Below are 26,332 nucleotides of genomic sequence, written 5' to 3' on the forward strand. Positions count from 1 at the left end.
CTCATGGGCCAAAATGGCCTGTTACCGTGATGTATGTCTAAATGTGATTATTCAGCAACCCGGGCTCCAGATCCAAACCTCTGATATGATCAGGAAGCCTTCAGTGCCCGAGCCCCTTCAGGAACCCTCTTTGTCCTCTGCACCCTCTCGAATTCCGGCTCCGATATCTGGATCCCATGAGCCAGTCTTCAGCAGCCTTCAGCCCATGTGGGACGCCCGACCGCAAGTCACCTGCAGCCCGTGTGGGTCCCTCAGTCACTGAGCCCCTCTCTGGTCCATTGCTGTGGTCACCACCCTGTGGGGCCATCACCCCCTTCTCAAAGTGGTGGTGTTCTCTTCATTTCCGGCGCCCTGTGCTGGTCCACTGCTCATTCAGAGACTGCATCCTCTCATGGCTGCTGCCAAGTACAGGCACCACCATCTTGACCACAGACTCATGGTTGCAGGATTTTACTTACAAACACCATGAGTTCCTTTAATAGGCTGTTTAAAGCTTATATGGAGCCATTGCATAGAAGCAACACTGTGCCTCCACTCCCTGTTCTCCTGGGTCTGCACCAGAGGCAGCCCTGCCAATTCAGCAGTTCCGACAGTCCTGCCATTCTTTTTTTGGCATTCACCCATGGATGCTTTGGGTAAAGAGGCACAGGTGAGTCACAATCTCATTGAACAGCAGAACAGGTTTGAAGGGCTGAACAGTCTCCACCTACTTCCTGTGTTCTCACTGGAAATTCCTCCAGATAGATGGGAAAAATTAGATTTGGATTAAAGTCCAAGTCACCATTGCTTTGTTCACCATCTTGTGGACTTTAGGATGATAATTGACTCAGGTTGAACACACAAGGTAGAATCCATCAGTGATGCCCACCTTCCCTGAGCTCCAACTACTATCTGTTTGATAACACAACAATCCTCACCAAAGGAAATCAATGGAATATATCCCTCGCCGATAGAGAATTACCTTCACCAATGGAGTACAACCCTTACTGATGAAGAATGATCTTCACCAATGTAAAACATTCTCTTACCAATTGAAAATGATCTTCACTAATGGAAACATTTTCTCACTGATGGAGAATTATCTTCACCAATGGAAAATATTCTATCATCAATTGAAAACTATTTTCAATGGGAAAAAATCCCACATCAATGGTTTGCTCTGCATTTTCTAGACATTCATCTCACTGTTTTCTATTTCTCCAACGATATACACCACATTCTACTTTAACACTAGAAGGCCACCATGAATCCATTAGCAATTGTTCCTTTTAGCTCTCAACTTCAATATTTTCAGAAAATAAAGCCAACTCACAAAGAGAATTCTTTGATATGTGCTCTGAAATTAGAGGCAATAGCAGGGGACTTAGGATTCTCTACCATTCAATAAGAACATGGCCACAACCTCAACTTCACATTTCTTCCCCCAAAAAGCATACCACTCCATTCCCCTCTTCCCCCCCACCCCCCCCCCCCACCCCCTCTCCCCAGCCTATCCTTTATATTGTGTCTGTTTCCTGGGTTTTCCTTGCAGCAGATATCTGGGCCTATAATCCCTAATGCCTGAGTGACTAGGCCAGTCCTAGAATACTGGCAACCCAAGCTCTCTGAGCCGAAGGACTGATGAGTTGTTGCAATCCTCTCTGTCCACCAATTCAGAGAGGAAGCCACCTTAGTCCTGACTTAGTGGTTGAGATGAGTTTTTGATTCTAAGTAAATTAACCAAAATCTATTCTTCACACGACAGTAATTACAATCACAGGTGTCAGTACTCAATTCTCAGAGCTCAAGGAGTTTGAACAAACCATCTTCAAAGCTATTGAACTGGATGTGACCTGTTTGGAGAATTGTTTTGAGTCATTAGGAGGGTATTGATCCTCTGCAGTGCAGGCACATATGAATACAATGCAACAATTTACCTTTGACTTCTTCCATTTCAATCTATACATGTCAGAACTAATCCTAGAGACATTTCCTCAGCTCAGCTAACCTTGCACTTGAGTGAGCTGACTCCTCATTATTCTTTGTTAGGTTTTTAACCTGGATCCTGTCATGCAGCAACTCTGAAACAGGGAAAATGATCCAAAAGCTAAAACACTGCAGGTAATCAAAAAACAAACAGAGGCACTTGGAAAAACTCAGTGGGTCAAGCAGCAGTTGTGGAGAGAGAGAGAGCCAACAGGCTGGGTACGTGGCTGGTTAAGAAAGAGGGTAGGAGGCTATTCTTCACCTCGAGCTCCCTCTCCATTCAAAGAGATTTATAACATGAAGACAGGCTCTTCGGCCCAACCTGCCCATGCTGACCAAATGATCGACCCAAGCCCATTTGCCTGCATTTGGCCCTCTAAATCTTTCCTCTCTGTCCAAAAGTCATAGATCGTAGAACATTACAGAACAATACAGACCCTTTGGCCCATGATGTTGTGCTGATGTCTAGATACCTAAAAAAAACTAAACCCTTCCCACTTCATAACCCTCTATTTTTCTTTCATCCATATGCCAGCCTAAGATTCTCTTAAATGTTCCTATTATACCAGCCTCCACCATCACCCCCTGCAAGGCATTCCAGGGACCCACAACGCTCTGTGTAAAAAAAGTATCCCTGGCATCCCTCCTAAACCTTCCTCAATATTTTAAATGTCGTATTGTCCTGCCTTTATCAGATCGTTCCACACATCCACCACCCTGTGTGAAGAAGGTGACTCTATTAAATTTCTTCTCTCTCACCTTAAATCAACGCCCTCTAGTTTTAGATCCCCCTTACTCTAGGAAACAGACTCTGACCATTCCCCTTATCCACGCCCTTCTTATTTTGTTACCATAATAATTTTAATTTTAATAATGTATAATTTGGAGATATAGCATGGTAACAGGCCCTTTCTGACCCATGAATTAATGCCGCCCAAATTCTCCAATTAACTTACAAACCCCGTAAATTTCTGAAGGCTGTGAGGAAACCAGAGCACATGGAGGAAACCCATGCAGACACGGGGAGAGCTTGCAGACAGTGGCAGATTTGAACCCGGGTCGTTGGTGCTCTGATAGCATTGCACTAACTGCTATGGGGAATTGAACCTCTTGGTTCAAGAATAGTTTTTTATTCCCCCAACAGACATCAGTCTCTTGAGCCTTTCCATACTACCTTGACCTAAACTACTCCAGGACCACCAAAAGATCTGCTTGCTCATTTCGCACTAACAAAAAGTGTGAATATTTATTAATCTATCCTTTGATATTTATTATCTCGTTTTCTGCCTTAACATATTGTGGTAATTTAAAGCAGCCATCATCAACCTTTTTTTTGGCTTTGGCCCCCTTAGGACTCTGCTTAAAGTTTATGGATCCCCTTCTCTGTGAAACAGTCAAGTTTAGCCAGTTTTTTCACACCTCTCCTATCGAACATAAAACGTTTAAAAAAAATTATAATTTCAGTCTGTGCCTCCCCCCACCCCCCTAAATGTGCTGTGACCCCCGCAGGGGGAGTGAGTAGAGTTGTATGGCCCCCGTTGAGAATGGCTGGTTTACCTGCAGTACGCAAGAATTTTGGTGGATCTGTACATTGTACTTATTATGTATATGGCAATAAACTCTCATTACTCATTATAAAAGAAACAGATAAAGGTTAATGTACTCTCCAAAGACCTGCCCTCCTATCTCCTAATCCTAAGCTAAATTGTGAGTGTGCTTGTCTCCTGCATTTGTTTCAATTTCAGCATTACATTTCAAGCATGTTCCTTCCTCTCCAGGTTACCATCAACCAATAGCCTCATTCATCTCTTACTGATGACACTCAGTTCAGTAAATGACTTAATATGAGAAGCCACTGCCTCACAACTGGAATCCCCCAGGGTTTATCCTGAGGTCTGGTGCTGTCTCTGTATTGTCTCCTGGTGTGTTTCCTCTGGGTGCTCCAGTTTCCTCCCATATGGAGTCACAAAGCATGGAAACAGGCTGTTTGACCCAACCTGCCCATGCCGACCAAAACGTCTCACCTACATTCATCCCATCTGCCTGCGTTTGGCCCATATTCCTCTAAACCTGTCATATCCATGGATCCGTCTAAATATTTTTTAAACATTGCAACACTCAACCTCCTCCTTTGGCACTCCGTTCCATATACCTATGTGTAAAAAAGGTTACCCCCTCAGCTTCCTGTTAAATCTCCTCCCCTTCCCCCACACTCTTTCCACCCCATCTTGAATCTATGTCCTAATTCCCCTAGTCTGGGCATCCAACCTCTGTATGGTTACAGCAGAGAAGTCAATCTTATAAATTTCTGAACATATTGGATTTTTATCCAATTTCAAATGACTCATGCCAAAGAACAAAAAAAAATCTGCACAAATATTTTTGCGCTATGGCTTTTGGGCTAGAAAGGTTGGAGCAAAGAATGAGAAGTAATTTAATGGAGGTCTACAGGATTATGAGAGGCATGGATAGGGTGGACAGCCAGCACCTTTTTCCCAGGGTGAGAACAGCAAACACCAGAAGAAATCTGTTCAAGGTGAGGGGAGGAAAGTTTAGTGGAGACGTCAGTGGTAAGTTTTTTTTACACAGAGAGTAGTGGAGTCTGGAATGCATTGTCAGGGGTGTTAGTGGAGGCTGGAACAATAGGGTCATTTAAAAGACTCAGGCACCTGGATGCAAGGAAAATAGAGGGTTATGGGTGTGAGGTAGGGAAGGTTCAGATTGTTGAGTAGGATTATATCAGTAGGCACATTATCGTGGGCCGAACGGCCTGCACAGTGCTGTAATGCTCCATATTGTTGTTGGTAAGAACAACTTTGAGCACCACCTCCATGCAGTGAAGAGAAGTACTGGTGAACTGGTGTAGTCTTCTGGTAAGGTATCATTGGGATTTTTATTTTCCTTCTCTTTCACAGGATGAGGATCCCAGAGATTAGTGGGAAGGGAGTTTAAATTCCTGCTGTAAATTGCTCCTCAGGTGTGGGTGAGGGGTAGAATTCAGGGAGGAGTGTGGAGAGGATAAAGTGGGATTACTGTACATGAGTCCAGAGGCAACAACAATACCCGATACCTCCCCATCAACACCGAAGGAGCATGGCAGTGGTTTGAGAAGAAGCCTCACCCCCTCTGGCACAGGGTTAACCCCTGTATCTGAAATATTATCTCTGTTTCCCTCCACAGGCCCAGAGCTGTACAACCCCTTCCCCCCTTGTTTTCCTCACCTCTCTGGTTCCTTCTTCCCCTTCTCCCCCTGCCCTCTCTACCTGCTCACCACCCATACCTTCCTTCCACTAGTTCCCCACCCCCTTCCCTTCCTTCTTCCTATTAGAGCGCTCCTTTCTCACCCCCTCTTGGCCTTTTCCTCCTATCACCTTCAAGCTGTTTACCCCCCCCCCAAAAAAAAATAGGTGCTGCAATGTATTCTGTTCAATGTTTAAAGGACCTGGGAAAAGTACAGGAGATTCTGTGTAACAGCTGCCACAGATGGGTACAACTTCAGACGTAGTTCCAGAGACTCAGGTTCGATCCTGTCCTCCAGTGCTATCTGTGTGGAAATTACATGCATGCCTGTGTGTGTTCCCCCACCTCCAGGGTGCACCTGTTTCCTCCCTCAGCCAAAAATTGTGCATGGGTAAGGGGTAGATCTGGGGGAGGTGTGGGGATGGGGGGAGGAGAAAGGGATACTAATGGGAATGTGGGGAGAATACAATGGGATTAGTGCAAGACTGGTGCCAGTACAGACTCAATGGTCCAAAGGGCCTGTTTCTGTGCTTTATGAGTCTAAATAATGAGAATAATTATTAATAAGGATCCTGAAGAGAAAGTTCCTGGGCAGCACAGTTAGCACAACACTGTTCCAGTGCCAAAGACCCAGGTTCGAATCCGGCGCTTCCAGGAAGGAGTTTGTACATTCTCCCTATGACTGTCTGGGTTTCCTCCCGTCCTTTAAAACTTACGGGGTTTATAGGTCAATTGGGTGTAATGGGTGGCATGGGCTCATGGGCCGGAAATGTCTGCTACCTTGCTGTATGTCTAAAAAAATTTTTAAACCTACAATAGAATGAACAATGGAAAAAAAGTCAAGGACAGAATTAAAACCAAGGTGAAAGGCATCGACTTTGGACATCGACAAGAAAGAGCAGAATGATAAAAGAGAATATGAGGAAGTTCGGAAAGAAGCCAAAACTCAATTAGGAGGCTTCATACCCTATGAAATTAAATCACAGAGGAAAATGAGGAAAAATGGAAAAAATATTGGAGAACATTAATATCAAATGCAAAATCAGAAACTCGCACATGATCAACTCACAGATAATGGAGCATTATGGCATAAGTACTAATTGATGCCTTCACCTGAAAATTTCCCCGACAGATTGATAAGGTGCACGTGACACCAAATGAAAGGAGAAAAGGATATTTAAGATGGAAAGTGGGCAGATAATTGACAGACCAAACACCGATGCATTGCAACTGCATGTATCAAAGTGAAGCAGGGGAATAGATAGTACTGGTGCAGACAGATAAGAATTTATCAGCAGATGGAATAGCTACAGAGAAGAGGAGGAGGGCCAATGTGATTCTTAAATTTAATAAGGAAGATAGACCTTGTCCTCGGAACTACGGACTGGTATGTTTAATACCTGTGGCAGAAAAATAATCTCGATTTTGTTTTAATTAACAGGACGGTAGAAGCCGATTCTGGCCATTTAATCCCAAACCACCCAAATTAACCTACAAATAGTTGGTGGCATGGTTGACGTAGAGGTTAGCAACACTGTTACAGTGCCAGCAATTGGGGTTTGAATCCTGCACCATCTGTGTTTTATGTATTAAACCTGCACCAATAGTAATGACAAAGACTATGGTATTTTCAAAACAATAATTTTTATCATAAATTATTAATACCATAACACTTCTAACTTTACTCTAACTTAACCCCACTATGCACAAGTGTGTGTGTGTGTGTGTGTGTGTGTGTGTGTGTGTATGTGTGTGTGTGGGAGTGAGAAAAGCCAAACCATTACAGTTTAAGATTGATTCTGAAGAGATGATTTTAAAGTTCAGTCTCAGAAAGCTTTTGTGTTGAAACTCAGTCTTTACTGCTGTTCAAAAGCAATTATGGAGTAAGTGTGAGGCATCAGATTTCTTTAAATTGTTGCTCAAAAGCAATTGTGAAGTATTTTGAAACATCAAGTCATCAGACCTCTTCAAAACCCACAAATTTCTTGCAGAGTTGTTTTCAGAGCAATGTTTCTTCATATAAGTGATTTTTACCTCTCTTGCATGGAGGTTTCAGAATCTGTGTTCCACTTGATGGATCTGTCCTCTTTTCAATGAGACAGCAAAGTGGCTATTTTGTTCCACAATGATTTCACAAACCAGACAAATGGACACAGTAGAATCTGTCCTCTTCAAAGATACAGCCAAAGTGGCTAAATTCTTCAGAACCACTTTTCCAGTGTTCCTCCTTTTCATAAGGAGAACATGGCAATCTTCTTCCAACCTGTGTTACTGTCAGGATGGTAAACTTATTCTGACCTTAGATTGAAATTAGTTCCTTAATATTCAAAATGCTTTCTCTCTTGAAGTATCTTTACCATTCTGGCTGCTAAAGAGAAAACAACTTTTTGAAGCAGCTCTTGTGTCCAGCCATTTTTGTGGAATTCAGAGCCAAGCATGCCCTGTGAATGACTGGGCTTTTCGGTGGATTGACCTGTTGCCAGGAGGATCTTTTTGGGAAGCAAAGTGTTTCATTTTGATTGTGACTAACAGTCGAGGTCACTTGGAGAGACTGGTTCATTTTAAGTGTAACTAGCAGTGAAGTTACTTGAAGAGATTGGTGCCAGGGTCTTGGAAGCTTCATGGAGGCCGCCTAGTTCGAGTCTTGCCTACAAAAGGACCAGGAATGTTATGACCACAGCTCGTGTGGATGGACACTTCTTCAAAGGCAATACAAGGAGAATTCGTGAATCTGTAGCAGCCACAACTCCAATCTCCCCATCAGTTCAACATAAATTCTGGGCATCAAAGACCTACACTTCAACATTGAATTTAAAAGACTGAACTTTGAAGATTATGGCTTGGACTGCAATGGTTTGGGTATTTATATCACACACACACACACACACACACACGCACACGCACACACACACGCATGCACTAGACACCTGAGTGTAGCTGGGGATAGATTTAGTGTTAAGGATAGTTTCAGAGTTAGAAATAAAATTAGTGTTTTAAAATTAAACACTGTCTGGTTCATTGTCTATTGCTGCTCGTTATGTATGGCTCTTAACAGGGGAACCTCATGCAGTGGTGAGGTTGTGGAACAAGCTGCCATTTGAAGTGGTGAATGCGGGCTCAATTTTGATGTTTAAGAAAACTTTGGACAAGTACATGGATGGGATGGGTATGGAGGGATATGATCTGGATTCATGTACTCAGAAGAATAATAGTTTGGCATAGACTAGAAGGGCTGAAGGGGCCGTTTCTGTACTGTAGAGTTCTATGGTTCATAGAGCTTTACAGCAAGGAAACAACGCCTTCAGCCCCACTTGTTCATGCCATGAGCACAGAGATCAAAGTTCAGATTTATTTTTAGAGTACATACATGAAATCACATGCAACCATGAGATTTTTTTTGTGGGCCAGGCAGAATTTCTACTTATTGGCAGTGCAAAAAACTGAACCCAGGAAAATATACATTTACAAAAGAGAGATGTAAACAAAGAAGGTGCTTTTGCCTGACATTAGGGGGGCACGGATGGCATAGTGGTTGGCGCAATGCCGTTACAGCGCCAATGAGTAGGACCAAGGTTTGAATCCCGCGCTATATGTAAGGAGATTGTATGTTCTTGTGTCTAAGTAGGTTTCCTCCAGGTGTTCCGGTTTCCTCCCACCCTTCTAAACATAGGTTAATTGGGTGAAATTGGGTAACACAGGCTCGTGGGCTGGAAGGACCTGTTACCGTGATGTATGTATAAATTTGATTTAACAAAAATCCCAGCCTGAAAATCATTCCCAGGGAATTGTCATTCTACAATTAATTCCCTGAGCTCCTTGATTAGATCCCAGCCTGCAAACATCTCACAGCTGTGCATCATTAGTACAGTATCTACATGAGATACTGTCTCAAGAAGGACTCTCACCAAGATCTGTCTACACCACTGGCTCAGACTCTTCTGCATGACAACCAACTATGAAAATTTATTATTTTTTATCTTCCTTTTATATTAATATCTTTTTTTATTCTATTGTGTTATGTGTTTTATGCACCTGGGAAGCTGCATCATATAAGACTTTCATTGCATCTATACATTGCACTTATGTATGTGAGAATAAACTTCATTTGTTATTCTTTATATAACTCTGGGAACTCCTGGATTAGATCCATCCTATAATTCACTCCTGGGGATCTGTTATTCTATATATTACCCCCCTTTCTGAACTCCTGGATTATATTCCACCCTGTAATGCTTCTGTGGATCTGTTATTCAATATATAAACTCCCTGAACCCCATGGATTAGATCCCAGCCTGCAACACTGATAGGGATCTGTAATTCTATATATAACCCACCCCCACCCCAAACCCCTGGTTTAGATCCCAGCTTCTAACCCACTCCTGGGAATCTGTTATTCTAAAAAATAAAGCCTCAGAAACCCAGTATTATATTCCACCTGTAACTCGTTCCTTGGGATCTGTTACTCAATGTATAAACCCACAAATGCTTGTCACTCATTCATTGGGATCCACTATTCCATATATAAACCCTCAAAGACCGCCATCACCTTTCAGCATGTAACTAAACATAATTCTTTATTCACGTTACCAAATCTTTGAATTGATATAAATTGTCTCTCCAACCTCAGGCCAGGATCTAATAATAAATGTTGTCACCACAAACTGCTGTGCTGACAGAGTAAAGTGTAATTTATAAGGGAAAGAAAGGCAGTAATAACGACTCAAATTGGTCCATGGGATTATTTCCAGGTTTCAGGGGTCTGGATGTTGTCCTGCAAGATTGTTTCATTGTCAACTATTAGCTCAGGGGAGGAGCTGGCCCGATACTGATGGAATTTTAATCTCCAGCTTGGCTGAGGTCCATTTGAGGACAGAACTTCTTTATATCAATGCTTCTCCTGATCTCAGAATATCCCCAAAGCATTTCAAAGCTAATGTGTTTGCTGTATATTGATGTGCCTCATTAAAACTGTCACAGCTCATGAGAGGAAACTGAGCGCAGAGGAAATAAGGAGAAAATGTGCATTTTTATAGCGGCTTCCACATATGAAAGCGGCAGGGACAACAATCATTTTTGGCATTGTTTGTGACGTTGGCTGAGGCTCGGCAGTTGAAAGAGTCACACTAGACCATGGGCTGCTGCGGAACCAGGTGCAGAGACCAGGATCTGTGAGGGTGTCAAGGGTCTCAGATGCTGGCAGCTCCCTGATGGTATCAGGGGTTGGGAAGCGAGGGGGGGGGGGGAGAGATGAGGAGGGGGACAGGGATGCTTCGAGCTCGAATTCACCGTTGGACTGAACAAGAGTCGATTGATGTCAGTGTGCCTGTGTGGTTGCAGCAAGAATCCCAGTGTATCTGTACAATGTACTTTTGTATATGACAATAAACTCTCATCGTCATCTCATCTCATTCACTCCATATATCCCTAGTTGCCTTCTGAAGATTCTTCACCTCGCATTTGGGATCCATAATATCCTGCTATGGCCTTAGACAACCTATCAGAAGGCTGTGAACACACACTCCCCTCCCCTCCATCAGTGCCATCTACACCTCCGGTTGCCTTGGAAAAGCAGCCAACATGTTAAAAGACTCATCCCTTCCCAGCCACACTCTCTTCTCCCCATCCCCGCTCTTCCCTTCCATCGGAGAGAAGATTCAGGAGAGTGAGATCACGACCACCAGATTCAAGGATAAATTTAAGGAAAGTTTGAACAGGTAAAGGTCCATGGACAGGAGGGCTATGGAGGGATATGGTCTGGGCGCTGTCAGTGGGACCAGGCAGAATAATAGTTTGGTACAGACTAGAAGGGCCAAAGGGACTGGTTCTCTGCTGTGGTGTTCTCTGGTTCTAAAGATATTTTCTTTCCTGCTGTTATCCGACACCTGAATGATCCACAGAATAATTGCTTTTACATTTCTCTCTGTAACTTTACATTTCTGTACTGTGTCTTACTTGTACTATGATTAAGATGTCTACTTTCCTTCTCACAAAACAACCCCTTTATCTGCATCTTGGTACATGACAGCAAACCTGGGCAGCAGAGTAAAACTACTAGACCTGCAGTCAGCGAGTAGCACATTTGTAAAAATATACATAGCTACACTTTAATTATATTTGTTTTTAATAATGCTCACATCTGACATGGAAAGTGCCATTGGCTTTAAGTTTGCCCAAGGGGAATACATCAACCCTTACTACTTTAACCCTTTAATGGTTTTGCAGGACTACAAACAAGTGCATGTGCTCCATGTTCTGGTTTTCCAAGACACAATAACCAGCTGGTTCATACTGGTGTTCGTACTGTAGTCCAGACCTAATCCAGAGTATATACTGTATTATGAAAGGTCAATGAAGGCTGGAGTTCAATAGATTAATCTTGAATAAGGGGCCTGATCCAAGATGTGGATGAACCATCTCTCCCCACAGATGCTGCTTGATCTGCTGAGACTCTCCGGCAGCTCGTCGTTTTCTCGAGATTTCGACATCTACTCTCTTTGTGGTCAGGACCTGTTGGACTCCAGTTGAATCCTGGCATCTCTGGAATGTCTGCATCCTGGAGACACCAACAGCTAAAACATATGCACCTAATTTCCCTTGAGCGACGTCGCACAGAACACCGAGATTATCATTCACTCTCTTCCTTCGTCCAATGGCAACTGAGACCAATTATAGCATCTCCACAGCAGCTAGATGTTCAAGTTCAAGTTTATTATCATCTGATCTTGAACTTAATGTACAACCAGACAAAACAGCATTTCTCTATAGCACGATGCATACACAATACACAGCACATAATAATAACACACAAATATTCATACCTGTTTATTTTATATTATATATATATATTTATATATGTGTATGTATACATTTGTGTGTGTGTGTGTGTGTGTGTGTGTGTGTATGTGTGTATAATATATTTTAAAATGAACAGGTAGAAATATTTTGGAATTACTATAATTTACTAATTTATACGAGACACAAGGTGACAGGATACAGGACAACCTATCCAGGACCCACAGGGCCTCCTCACTAGTCAGGAAGGCACAGCCTAAGGAGGTTGAGGAGGACAAGGCTATTAACCCTCATCTTGTACAGGAGCACAATTGAGAGTGTCCAGTCTGGCTGCATCATTATGTGGGACAGTTGCTGCAAAGCATCAGACTGGAAGTCAATATAGAGGATCATCAAAATGGCCAAAAGGATCACTGGGATTTGATCTTTGGGTGGCATCAGGAAGTACTGGGAGATTAGTTGGGGCAATATTCTGTTACTTGCAATCCTGCTCAGATTTGTACTTGGAGTAATGGTGACCGTTGACAACTGAGGTGATGAAAGGTCAAAAAGCAAGAGAGAAAGAGTGAGAGTGATTGAGAGAGTGAAAGAGAATGGGAAAAAGATTGAGAGAAAGTCGAGAGAAGGACAGAAGGAGAGAAAGAGATTAAGCGAGACAAAAAGAGAAAGAGAGAAAATGTGGGGTTGAGAGAGAGAGAGAGAGGGTAGGAGGGGGAACAGCAGGTAGGAAAAAGAAAGCAAGGGAGTGGGAGAGAGAGAAAATGAGGGAGAGAGACTTGGGTGGAAAGTGAGAGATGAATAATGAGGTGAGTCAGAATGGGAGAGTATTAAGAAAAGAGAGGGGAGAGTGAGAGGGAATGAGCAAATGAATGAGAATGAAATAGAGAGTAAATGAATGAGAGAGGGGAAGGAATGAGTGAGGCAAGAGGTTGGATAGAGAAAGAGAAAAAGAGAGACAAGGGAGAGGGAGAGGGGGATAGAGAAGGGAAAGAGAAAGATGGGGAGAGAGTGAGAGAGATGAGGAGAAGGGGAGAGAAAGAGGAAAAGAAAGCGTAAGAGAGAGGGAGAGGGAGGGAAAGGGAGGGAGGGTGAGAAAGAGAGAGAGGGAGAAGATACCCTGGATGCTCTGGAGGAAGCTGGATAGCATTGAGGAGGAGGACGACATACCTCTGAGAGCCTCCGAGTCCAGCGTTTCACCCAGCTGCTGCAGGAGCCTCGCCCGGGCTGCATTTTTCTTGTGTTTCTTGCCCTCGTAGTGCTGCTGAGCCATCATCGGGTTGTTAAACCAGGCGCTGCAGAGCCGACAAAACTTGCCCGAGTCACTGTTGTCCATGACGGGACCCAAATCAGGAAATATTGGTGTGGCAGGAGGCAGCGAATCAGGAGAGGACTCTGGGATATAAAATAATAATTGCAGGGTAAAAATCATGTTTGAAGGAAAGAAAACATTGGCTGGAGGAGATGGAAATAGGCCATAATCAGTCTATGGTGGCATTTAGGCCAAGGAAAACAATGTTGGAAGACCAAATTCCTGGTCTGATATCTTCCTGTGAGGTACATTGGTCGAAATGCGGGAGTAATCCCACAGGCAATTATCTAATAATGATGAGTTTATTGTCATATATGTTGTACAATGTACATTAAACTCAAATTCTTACTGCAGGGAAGCAAGCTGATCAGCCCATCAAGTCCGTATTGACTCTTGACCACTCGTGTACGCTATTTCAGTTCCTCCCTATGTTTCCCTCAACTCCTCTTATCCCTCACCCACACACTTAGGCGAGATTACAATGGTGATTTAACCTATCGAAGAGTCTTGTGTATGTATCAGTTGTACCACCCTCCACCATCTCTATCTGTGTCTTAGATCCTTACAGTGAGGTGGGAAAGTGAGTAGGAGTTTGCTGAAATATAGTGGCTGATTCCAACATCTCCTCTGGGAGTGAGTTAAACATAACAAAAAAATACCATGGGCTAAAGATTTTGCCTATCTACCATATCTATGCCTCTCATAATTGGAGGTAAATCTTTAGACATACAGCCCTTCCGGTCCACAAGACCATGCCACCCAAACACCCCAATTAACCTACAACCCCTGGTTCGATTTGGTGGTTGGGGGAAACCGGAGAACCTGGAGGAAACCCACACAGATAAGGGGAAAATGTACAAACCCCTAATAGACAGCACTGGATTTGAACCTGTGTCGCTGGCGCTGCAATAGCGTCGTGGTAACTGCTACGCTAACCACATCTCTGATCAAGGTCCATGATCTCACACAATTCCACATTAAAGTCCATAACTGGCTGAAGTGGTACCAGGTATTGGAAACAGAATGCAAGAGGGTGTCGAGGGCGCTGAAGGGTTCCTGATCTTGTTGAAAGTTCAGGATCTGGAGCTCGGGCTGCTGATGGTTTGGATTGGACTCTGTGTGGCTGTGGAGGCTGCAGGAGCACTGGAAGCAAATGCAGACACTTGGTGACTCTGGGGTGACTTTCTTTCAGCTTCTCTTTCTCAGGCTATAAGAGCAATTTCTGCCGATGGCGAATCTGTCTGCCTTACAGCAGACAAAAGGCAATTTCATGTAATATGACATTGGTTTTAATTACATGACAATAAATTGAATCTTGAATCTTGACCTTAATCTTCCACATTAAAGTCCATGACCTCACACATTTCCACATTAATGGTTGTGATTGGTCTAGTTCAGATTGAGACACTACCCAAGGAGTTTGATTGGAGACCTAAATTAGCTCAAGACCAAGATATGGCAAATACTGATCAAAATCATTGAGAAGGACAGTGCTTTAGGAATTCAATAACTGCAGCAACAGTTATTCACACACAGATTGTGAAGCACTTAATAAGAAATGTCTGATATAATTTCAAAACATTGTAATTAACAAGTTGTTAATAATCCGCGGAGTGTTCGCAGCACTGGATCCTGTTTTGATTTCCCAGAGGTTGCTCAATTTTGATTATTATGGATTATGTCCTTCTAATTTAAAAAGGTCCTTGAGCAAATTAACCCCTTGTGCACTGGTGCAGAGATCTTGCAATTAGATGGCCATGCGTACAAATGATCTTTTCTGTTCCCAGATCCTTTTGCCTGAAATGGTGGGCTCTAAATATAGTGTCATGGAGTCACACACATTACCCTTTGGCTTAACTCAACCACGCCAAGTTCACATCCTGGGTTGGTTCTAGGACAAGGGGGCACAACTTCAGGACTGAAGGGTGGCCACTTAGAACAGAGATGCCAAGGAATTTCTTTAGCCAGGGGTGGTGAATCTGTGGAATTTGTTGCCATAGGTGGTTGTGGAGAGGCCAAGTCATTGGGTGTATTTGAGGCAGAGATTGACAGGTCCTAAACACACTGAAATGCTGGAGGAACTCAGCTGGTCTTTTCAGCATCTAGAGGAGACAAAGAGATATTGCCGACATTTTGGCCTGAGTTCTTCTTCAAGGAATTAGCCAGGCATCAAAGGTTATGGGGAGAAGTCTGGGCAGTGGGGCTGAGTTGGAAAATGGATCAGCTCGTGATTGATTGATGGGACAGACATGATGGGCTGAATAGCCTATTCCTATATCTTAATAGTCACATTAATAGACCTCATCTTTCTAAACCAGCCAAATCTCAACAGGGGCCACACAGCACCCACCCCCGCCGGGACCCAGACTTTTTATCTTTTTATGTCATCGGTAGGAGAGAAGCTCAGAAGAATCCAACTAAACTTGACTATTTCACAGGGAAGGGGTCCCATAAATGTTGAGTCCTAAGGGGGAAATAGCCAAGAAAAAAGGTTGAGAATGGCTGGTCTAAACCCTTCTTATCCAGATACTCTTCTGGTCCTGATGAATTACCATCAACTTGAAACACTGGCATCACTTCCCTCTCCACAGATGCTGCCTCTCCTGCGGAATGTTTCTGCCATCTATTCCTTTCAGATTTCCGACATCTAAAGGATTTTCCTTGACCCACCGTCTGTCAGCCACTGTGACACTGAGGGTCTCTGAAAAGGCAGGGCCCCTTAGCCACCTCCTCCTGAAGAACCTTTAGATTAACTCTAATGACCGGTAAGGGCATCCCTCATGAAACCAGACCATTGGTTGGTGAAAACGATCACACCATGCCTTTGAGAAGCCACAGGCAGAGTGAAATCTCCTAAGGAGGCTTTACCTGTTACCCTGGGAGGTACGAGTGGTTCCCCCAGCACCAGCTTCATTCTCTTTGCGTGCGTTTTGCCCTGGTAATGGGACTGAGCGACGATAGCGGAGGTGAAGAACATGTTACACAGGGTACAGCACTTGTTCCTGTCAACCTCTCCATCATCACTGTCCTGGAAGGGAGAGAAAGAGGGAGAGAGATGGGGGGGGGGGGGGGGGGCGCAGCAGAAGAAAGAGAGTAAGAGAGAGAGAGGTTTTTTTTAGAAATACAGAATGATAATAGCCTTCCTGGCCCATAAGTCCGTGCCACCCCATTAACCTCCAACCCCTGTACACCTTTGGAACATGGGAAGAAACCAGAGCACCTGGAGGAAACCCATGCACACACAGAGAGAACATACAAACTCCTTACAGACAGAATTCGGGTCACTGGCAGTAGTGTTGTGCTAACCACTTATCAAACCAACTCTTCATCAGCTGCCAACTGCCACATCCATAAACTGACCCCCAAACTGAGGGAAAGGCAGTTAGGTAACACACAGCAAGATTCCACCAATAGTGGTGAGGTAAATGGCTTTACATGGTCTATCTGAAGGAACACATTGGCCCTGGTCATGTTCTGTGGTTTCCTAGACTGCTGTTTGTTCATTTGACCCAGGTTTGTAGCTTGTGTCACCATAAGTCCAGGTGATTGGGTGTATTTAAGGCAGAGATTGATAGGTTCTTGATTAGCCAGGGCATGAAACATTATGGGGAGAAGGCTGGGCAGTGGGGCTTTGTGGGAAAATGGATCAGCTCATGATGAAATGGCGGGACTGACTCAATGGGTTGCATGGCTTATTCCTGCTTGTATGTCTTATGCTTTAATCTACATAAATTATACCGAGGCTTTTGACAAGGTCCCACACTACAGTCTGACCAGGGATTGGAAGGCGAGAGCAAGTAAGACCTAAAATTTCTACGGGGTTGGGGGTGGGGTGAGTAAAGAGAAAGAAGGCTATGGTGGACAGGTGATTTCCATAACAGGAAGGGAAGGAAGATGACTTCACCCTCTCTGATCCCTGACTGGCTGTTCCACTTCATTGCTCAGGACAGTTTTGATTTTGAGAGAGTGGTAAATGAGCATGCTATGATGGCCAACAATTTGTTCACACACAATCCACTGAAGTGTGATTGGTGAAGATTACATTGGTGCTGGAGACTCGGTGCCAACTAGCAGGCTGAGGGGCCATTTCCCTTGTTTTATGTTTCCTTGACTCTATCTAATTATTCTTTTAATTTTTAAAAATCTTTTATTCCTGTGTGGTAATTTACTTTCTACTTATTGTTCGTTTTTTTGTTTTATGCACCTATGTAGCTGCAGCAAGCGAGGAGAGAGAGATGATAAGATGAGAGCAGGATGGGAGGAGAGGAGACGCGGGGGTGGGGGTGGGGGAGAGAAAATGTGCGAAAGAGAAATGGGAAGAAAGATGGAGAGGGCAGAGAGGGGGTACAGAAGAAGAGGGACAGAGAGCAAGGAAAGAGAAAAAATATAGGAAGGAGAATAGAGAAACCATTGAGTTGTTCTGAAATTGATTTGGGTCACTGACGAGCTTCAGCGGAGGAGATTTTCACCCAGTTTGGCCTCTGCGTGACTCTAAAGACTTCTTCAGGTGCATTCTCCACCAAGAACGCACCTGCAGAAGCAGAAGTGGCCCTTTGAATTGCCGTTCAGGTGGCAGCACTAAAAGTGGATCGCTGGCCACCTGAAGGGACAGCTGGACCAGATGTGTCTCTGAGCGTACTCCGGCTCCTGTCCCTTCGGGCTGTCAGGTTTGGAATGGCTGGCTATCAGAGCTGGGACAGCCGGCATGGGCTATCAGTGTGGGGTTGTCCTGCGTGGGGAATCCCCACACTGATACCACTGCCCAGCTTTCCCAACAGCCTGACATGAGTCCCCACTGTGGCCAGACTCATATCGGGCTGTTGGGAGAGAGTGGGGCAGCGGTATTAGTGTGGGGACGTCTTGCGCCCCACACTGACAGCCTGTGCTGGCCACCCCACAGTATGGGGTCTCATGTCAGGCTGCTGGGAGAGCGGGGCAGTGGTATCAGTGTGGGGACGTCCCTGTGCTGACAGCACATGCCGGCTGCCCCTGCCCTGATGTCCCACGCCGGGTAGCAGGGGCAGTTGGGAGGAAAGCTGTCAGGCACTCGCCAGCTGACTGTCATTCTCTTAGCAGCTGCTTCCAGGAAGCTGCATTCATGTGCAGGGGGGAACCTCAGTGCTCCGGCGATTATCCCTCCTGGAGAAGGGTTACAAAGTTTGCCTCGCAGGCACCTCCTGCACTTTCAATTGGCCTCCTGACAGCCTCATATTGGCATAATATGCGGCTTTATAAACGGGTATTTTGGCCACCTGAAAGTGCCTTAAGCCAAAGCAAGTCCTTGGCTTAATTCTTCTTTTCCCAGTAACTGAAGAAAGCTCTTGAGCTTTTCAAATTGTTGATACTCAGGAAAGTGAGAGAGCAAGGTATGGAGAGGTAATTTGGTGGAGGGGCAGGGATTGGCCATGGAATGCAGAGAGAAGGAAGGGTGTAGAGAATAGCTTCTCTGAACTATACACTTGAAGGAAAGACCGTGCTGTAAACGGTTATACGGTTATATGGTTATTGTAAAAGTTAAAATAGACAGAAGGGAAAGATTTGCAGAAGCAATGGACTGGAGGTGAGCAAGGTGTGAGTAAGGAGCAGGCAGATGCTTGAATAAAAAGAGTGGGGGAGGACGAGAAGAGAGGAGGGAGGAAGGGGCAAGGGTGGAGCACAGGCCAACAGGTAAGAGGTTGATGGGGGGGATGGAAGAGAAAAAAACCTGAGGTGACAGGGGAGATGAAAGGGGGTGGGGAGCTGGAGAAAGGAGACAGACAGATAAGGAAAGAGAGAGAATCATGGGAGGGGCTCAAAGGAAACTGGAGGTAGATGTTAATGCCATCTGATTGGATAGTGCCTAGGCGGAATACTGTGTTGTTTCTTCACGTTTTAGCAGATGATGAGACCATGGACAGACATGTCGGTGTGGGAATGGATTTAAAATGGCTGGCCACTGCTATTACAGCAGATAGAGTGAAGGAGCTCCCAGTCTGTGTCCTGTCGCACTGATGTAGAGGAGACCACAATGGGAGCACTGGATGCGATAGATGACCCTGAAGACTCACATGTGAATCATAGCCTCACTTATGAAATTGTAGGGCCCATTCTTAGAATTTTTTTATAATTGGAAGAATTACCAATTATTGTATGTTCTGGTGATTCAGTGCCTGTTCTCCAGGGGTTGCCAGTGGTTCCACATTATTTATTTTAAAAAAAAATTTATAAGGTAACCTTGATTAGAGGGAGGGGATAGATTAGATTTAGTTCTAGGTTTTCATTTTTTTCTTTATTTTATACAAGTTATTTCAACAAATGGGTTTAACATGGTTGCAGAGATCATTTCAATTAAATGTTTTTGAGGTATTTATAAACAGTTATTGATGTAGTTTCATCTACTTTTTTCTTTCATTGGCTTTTTTTGTGTGTGGTTACTTGTATATAATTAATTATTTTGTAATTGTCAATTGTGTATTTATGCTTATATGTTAAACTCAATAAAAAATATTATAAAAAGAAAAGAAAGAAAGGAATTGTTTGGGGCCCCGAATGGTGGTGAGGGAGGATGTGTGGATGCAAGTGGAACATCTCTTGTGGTCACAGGGGTAGGGACATAGTGCAATGCTCAAAAGCCAGGTCTGAGCTCAGGCAGGAGACGAGACCCCAATGATTCCATCACCCTAGATTTAAAGGCCACTAAAGGAGCTGGGTTTCTCTATTTTCAATTATTTCAATTTATAACCACTGTTCAGTTTGTAAAAGGCCTGCTTTCCAACAGAACAGTGGCAATGGCATACATTACAGAGATTGAATATCTGATGGCACGGTGCCAAAACAACAACCTCTCTCTCAATGTCAATAAGATGAAGGAGGTGATCACTGACTTCAACAGAGGGGGTGGAGTCCACACCCCCGTCCACATCAATGGTTATGAAGTGTCGACAGCTTCAAGATCTTGCTAGTAAACAATTTCTGGACCAACAAAGTGGCCACAACAAGAAAGCACAACCGCTTTCTCAGAAGTCTAATGAAGTTCAGTATGTTTCCCTCCACCACCCCCCCCCCCCAACTTCCCCTCAACAACTTCCACAGGGCATCATCGAGTGCAGACTTGCTGGGTGCATCACTGCGTGGGATGGGAGCTGCTCTGCTCAAGATCTGGAGAAGCTGCAGAAGAGGGTGAATGCAGCTCAGAGCAAGCTCAGAACATCACACAAACTTCCTTTCCCTCCTCAGATTCCTTCTAATCTCCTGATACCTGGGGAAGGCAGCTGACACACTTCCCATCACACCCCAGACACATGCTCTTCTCCCTCCTGCTACCGGGGAAAAGGCTCAAGGGTGTGAAATCACACACCAACAGGCTAAAAGACAGTTTCTTCCCTGCAGTCATTAGTCTCCTGAATAAACCCACAACAGTGCTCTGCTCTCATCCTGCTCTTGCTTGGTGCTAATGGATTGTTTTTTAATTTTCCATTACAATTCTGCACTCTGTAATGGTGCTCTTGGTCTTAAACTTTGTACAGCAGTGTGAATGATGAATAGACATGTTAGACTGCTTGCAAAAGAACCCTACTCAGTGCACCAGGTTTAGTGAGACAAATAAACAGACATCAACTAACTAGACCAAAATCAGTATGGCTATTTCTGAATGGGTTGTCTGTAATACTGATAAATAGCATTTTAAATCCAACAGATGTACTCAGAAGGGTCAATGTTGTGTTCCAGTGATAAAGTTCATTAATCAATAAATTGCTGTACATTTTACTTTCATGTTTATTTCTATACTTTAACAAGACGAGGAAGAACCATCCCTGCGTACTCCCATGTCTCTGCTTATCCTTTCCTCACTCTATCTGAGGATGTTGTGCAGGCTGCGTTCAGGGGAGTAAATCCGAGGAAAGCTTCTGGTCCGGATGGAGTACCTAAAATCTGTGTTGACTAACTTGGCTAATGTATTCATGGATATCTTCAACATCTCTGGCAGGGCATGGTACATACCCACCTGTTTCAAACAGGTGTCAATCCTACTAGTGCCCAAGACTAAATGATTATCGACCAGTGGCACTCACACCAACAGTGATGAAGTGTTTTGAAAAGCTGGTGTTGAAGCATATGAGATCCTGTCTGAATGGCGACAAGGATCTGTTCCAATTCGCCTATTGTAGCACATCTACGGCAGATGCCATCTCCTCCACAATCTTGATCAGTACCGGAGCGCCACAGGGCTGTGTTCTTAGACCCCTGCTCTCTTCACTTTACACATGACTGTGTGGTTCAGCGCGACGCAACACCATCTACTAATTTGCTGATGAATACCGTGGTAGAAGGTTGTATAAAAAGGGGCAATGAGTCAGCGTACAGAAGGAAGATTGAAAACTTGGCTCAATGGTGCACCAACAACAACCTCACACTCAATTAATCTAAAACAAAAACAGAGAATGGTGGAAATGCTCAGCAGATCAGGCAACATTAGTGGATGAAAAATGGACTCAACTTTTCAGGTCGAATATCCTTAATTAGAACTATGGCAGAGATAAAAGGATACAAGGTGAGGAGGGGTGATGTCCCTGATAGGGGAAACCAAGGTGAACGCGGAGAAGTAGCAAATGGGGTGATCTGGTCAGTGAATAAATGGGAATGGTTGGGGAGTGAGGACAGAGACCAAAAAAATGGAGGACTTGAAAAATGCAGAGGATGTACCTGGCGGGTCAGGCTGAGCAGGTCTTCCACTCCCAAACAGGGAAAAGAAAAGGTCAAAAGAAAAAAAATTAATGACACTTTACAATGAGAGCCAAAGCAACCTTGGGCAAGAGCATCTCATCTTCCATCTGGGCAGGAGGCCATGTGGAACTCTACAACTTCAGAAAACTTTATTTTACTGTCTTGAGAGCCGTACCGTTCTGCTGCACAGAACTTTTCCACTCACCTTGTCCATGCTGACCATTTGTCCATGTTCTGCCATTATCCTTTAACCCCTGACCCTATCCAAATATCTTTTTACAATTTTTATTTTAATTTTTAATTTTTACATTTAGATATTCAGCACACTAACAGACCCTTCAGGCTCACAAACCAATGCCGCCCAAATACACCCAATTAACCTACAATCCCATCCCGTCCATTTTGAAAGGTGGAACGAAACTGGAGCACCGGAGGAAACCCACGCAGACACAGGGAGAACACACAAACACCTGAAATACAGTGCTGGATTCAAACCTGCGTGGCTGGTTACATAACAGCATTGCACTATCCACTATGCTAACTGTGCCGCCTAGTTGTTCCCGCTTCCTCTAGGAGCTCATTTCACACACCCACACCCTCTGTGTGAAGAAGGTGTCCCTCAGGTCTTTTTTAAAATCCTCCCCTCTCACAGTAAAATCTATCCCCTCTAGTTTTAGACTTCACTTCCCTGGGATAAAGATGATGACTATGACCCTCTTCAGTGTCTGACCCTCAAAGGAAAAAAGTCTCAAGGAACATGATAGCACAGAAACAGGCCATTTGGCCTATCTAGATTGAGCCAAATTATTATTGTGCCTTGTCCATGGACATGCACCCCGTTCATGTCCTTCCATACTCCTCTTAACTTTACATCTCTCCAAGCTTTTCTTAAATGTCAAAATTTAGCCCACATCCACCACCTCCGCTATCAGCTCGTTCCACACTCTCACCGTTCTGTGTGAACAAGTTGCCCCTTAAACTTTTTGCCTTTCATCATTAATCCATGTTCACTGATTTGGATCTCACCCAACCTCAGATGAAAAAGCCTGTTTACATTTATGTTATGTACACCTCTAGAAAATCTCCCCTCATTCTCCACATCTCCAGCCAACCAATTTAACCTTTCCTGTAACTCAATTCCTTAAGTCCTGGCAACATCCTAGTAAATGTTCTCTGCCCTCTTTCGATCTTATTGATATCTTTCCTGTAGTTAGGTGACTAAACCTGCAGACAATGCTCCAAATTTGGCCTCACCAATGTCTTATACAACTTTACCATAACATCCCAACTCCTGCCTCAATACTTTGATTTATGAAGACAATGTGCCAAATGCTCTCTTTACAACATGCTCTTTGTAACACCATCTATATCATTAGCTCAGTTTGTTTATTTTTTATTTCTCTCTGGGCCTCTCTGGGAGGAAAGGCTACAGGCTGTAAAGCTCTTTGAGGGGGTCTGAGTCTGTGACACAGTTAAAACACAATGCTGGAGAAACTCAGCAGGTCCAACAGTGTACTTTGTATAGCAAAGATAATGTTTCGGGCTTCAGCCCTTCATGAAGGTATGAGCAAAATGTAGGAAGGCGTCTGAACAAAATGGTCGGGGGGGGGGGGAAGCACAGTCCCACAGGCAGGAGGTAATCGGTGGATAAGGGAGGGAGAGGCCACGAGGAAACAAGGGGAGAAAGAAGGGGGTAGAGAGCTGGAGCAAAGGAGACAGACAGATGGGGAGAGAGGGATAATGTAGAGTATGCTAACAGAAAGTGGAAAAATCAATGTTAATGCCATTTGGTTGGAGAGTCCCAGATGGAAAATCAAGTGTTGTTCCTCCAATTTACAGGTGGTCTTGGTGAGACAGTACTTGAGGCCAAGGACAAGCATGTCAGCATGGGAGTGGGGGAAAAATTGAAATGGTTGGCCACTGGGAGGTCCCTGTCACTGATGTGGACAGAGCAAAGGTGCTCAGCGAAGCAGTGTGTGTCTAGTATCTCCAACACAGAGAAAGCCACAAGGGGAGTACCAGATGGAGATCACTCCCTCAGATACACAAGTGAAGTTGAGGAGAGGTGCTCCACTCCTATGCTGACATGTCTGTCCATGGCCTCATGCACTGTCAAATCAAGACCACCCTTATTTTGGAGGAATAACACCTAATTTTCCTTCTGAGCACTTTCCAACCGGATGGCATTAACATTGACTTCTCCAGTTTCTACTAACCCACCCCCCGTTCTCCTCTCTTCTCTATCCCCCTGTTTTCTTTCCTCCATCCCCCCTCCCCTTGTATTCTGGTGTGCCCTCCCTCCCTTATCCACCTATTACCTCCAACTTGTGGCACTGTGCTCCTTCCCCACTGCTCCCCCCACCATTTTGTTCAGATGCCTACTGACAATTTCCTCATCCCTTGATGAAGGGCCCAAGCCCGAAATGTTGGTTATGTGAGTTTATCTTTGCTATATAAAGGACACTGTTTGATCTGCTGAGTTTCTCCAGCATCTTGTTTTTATGTCGATCACACTGTCTGAAGACTTTTGTGTTTTCCACCTGTGACACATTTACGTTCATTAGTTCTCCTTCCTACCCCCTCACTCAACATTCCCATTGAGTTTGGTTGGGGGAAAGTATATGTTTTGAGGAGCCCACCCACACCTTCATCAGGCCAGGCCTGTTTCATTGTTTCACTGCAGTGATTCCCTCAAGTTGGTGTCTTTATTTCAACACTCAGTGCTGTGGATGTGAGACCATTGCCATGAGAACAAGGGACAGGCTCTCAGCATGTTTAAATCCTCATGAATTGCTGCAAGCTCTATTGTAAGTTGACAAAATCATCAAGGAGATTACTGATAAACTGAAAACATTGCTGTAGCTTTATTAAATGAATTGAATCAATCTAATGGAGTTCTACCGAACACACTATAATGTACAACAGTCCACTACCTCACTGTAATATTAATGCAAGACATTTAAAGTGTCTTTGCTACATCACAAGAAACAAGACATTAATAATTATAAAACCATTGGGTGTAAAACAACGGAGTTTCCAAATGGAGTGAGGATGCCTGCAAGGTGAGGGGGGAGTTTAAGGGAGGTGTGTGCGGCAAATTTTTAAGAGAGAGTAGTGAGTGTCTGGAACAGGATGCTAAAAGTAGTGGTGGAAGCAGATATGAAAGTGGTGTTTAAGAGGCTTCCAGACAGATGCGGAGGGATAATGGATCATGTGCAGGCAGCAGAGATTTTAGTTTGATCTTAGCCTCATATTAGGTGCAAACACGCAAAAGCAAACGGCGTTTTCCTGTGTTATACCGTTCGATGTTCAATGACTCAGCTTCTGTGGAGAGAGATTGACAGTAAATGTTATGGGTCGAGGGCTTTTGGAAGACAAGTTTCCTGCAGGGAAATGTAGCATGGCAGCAGGTCCTTCGGCCTATCAATTTCGTGCTGACCATCAACAAGCAATTTACACAAAGCTCACATTAATCATTAAGTGTGCTATTGTGGCTGTTTTTGTTCAGTTGTGCTTTTTTACAAGTACTTGATCATCTACAGCCAGTAAGAATTTCAGTACAACGTATACAACAATATAGCCTGTCCTTCCTCAGTGTGCCTGCGTCACTCCAGACCCCATAATCGAGTTGACTCTATTCTGCTCTGCCTGCTACCATTTCTCAGTCTGTCTCGGTTTAAGAAGACAGCTCACCGCAGTCTTTCAAGGACAGTGAATGCTGACCTTGGGGGGGGGGGGGGGGGGGGGGAAACTCACACCCATAAATGAAAACAAAGAGAAAGATAGCCGCTTCCCCCACCCCCGACCTGGGAAGAATTTGTAAAGAATTGTAACCCCGTGCCCAAATTTTGACCATGTTCATTGAACACCCTGGTGCCATCGCTTTCACTGTGGTTCAAGTTTATTGTCACATGTATCGGAAAGACAGCGATAGAAGGTGCTCTGCAAGCGAATCCAGTTAGATGCCTCATACATGGTACGGAAGCACCGAGTTACAGAGGGAGATCAGTTGGGACTGAGCTTTGGGGTTTATGCTGATATCAGTGGGAAAGAAACTGCCCTTGAACCAAGCGGGAAATCAGAATCTGAATTGAGACAAACAGGTCACAAAATTCATTGTTTTATGGCAGTATTCCAGTACAAATATTGTTATATATTACATTAGTGACCTGCTGAGTTAAATTAATTAATAAATAAATTAGTGCAAAACAGGAGAAAGTGAGATCATGTATGTGGTTCATTGACCATTCAGAAATCTGATGATGGAGTGGAAGAAGCTGTCCTTGTACCGCTGGGTGTTCATCTTCAGGCTCCTGCATTTCC

At 44.1% G+C, this 26,332-nt stretch overlaps 1 protein-coding gene across 5 annotated transcripts in view; it reads right to left on the reverse strand.

Annotated features, from left to right (window-relative positions):
* The window catches only part of LOC138744343 (zinc finger matrin-type protein 4), a 196,231-nt gene that overhangs the window by 98,048 nt on the left and 71,851 nt on the right, over positions 1–26,332 (reverse strand). For 4 of the 5 annotated variants that reach the window (XM_069900326.1, XM_069900324.1, XM_069900325.1 and 1 more), the window contains 2 exons: positions 16,175–16,334; positions 13,165–13,389 (listed from right to left, as the gene is read on the reverse strand). In XM_069900326.1, the coding sequence (XP_069756427.1) occupies positions 13,165–13,389; positions 16,175–16,334 (385 nt within the window). Of the gene's footprint in view, positions 1–13,164; positions 13,397–16,174; positions 16,335–26,332 lie in introns of all 5 variants that reach the window. The other variant, XM_069900327.1, reaches the window with a different exon arrangement.

The sequence above is a fragment of the Narcine bancroftii genome, chromosome 10, assembly GCF_036971445.1.
Source record: "Narcine bancroftii isolate sNarBan1 chromosome 10, sNarBan1.hap1, whole genome shotgun sequence".
In the NCBI taxonomy this organism is placed as follows: Eukaryota; Metazoa; Chordata; class Chondrichthyes; order Torpediniformes; family Narcinidae; genus Narcine; species Narcine bancroftii.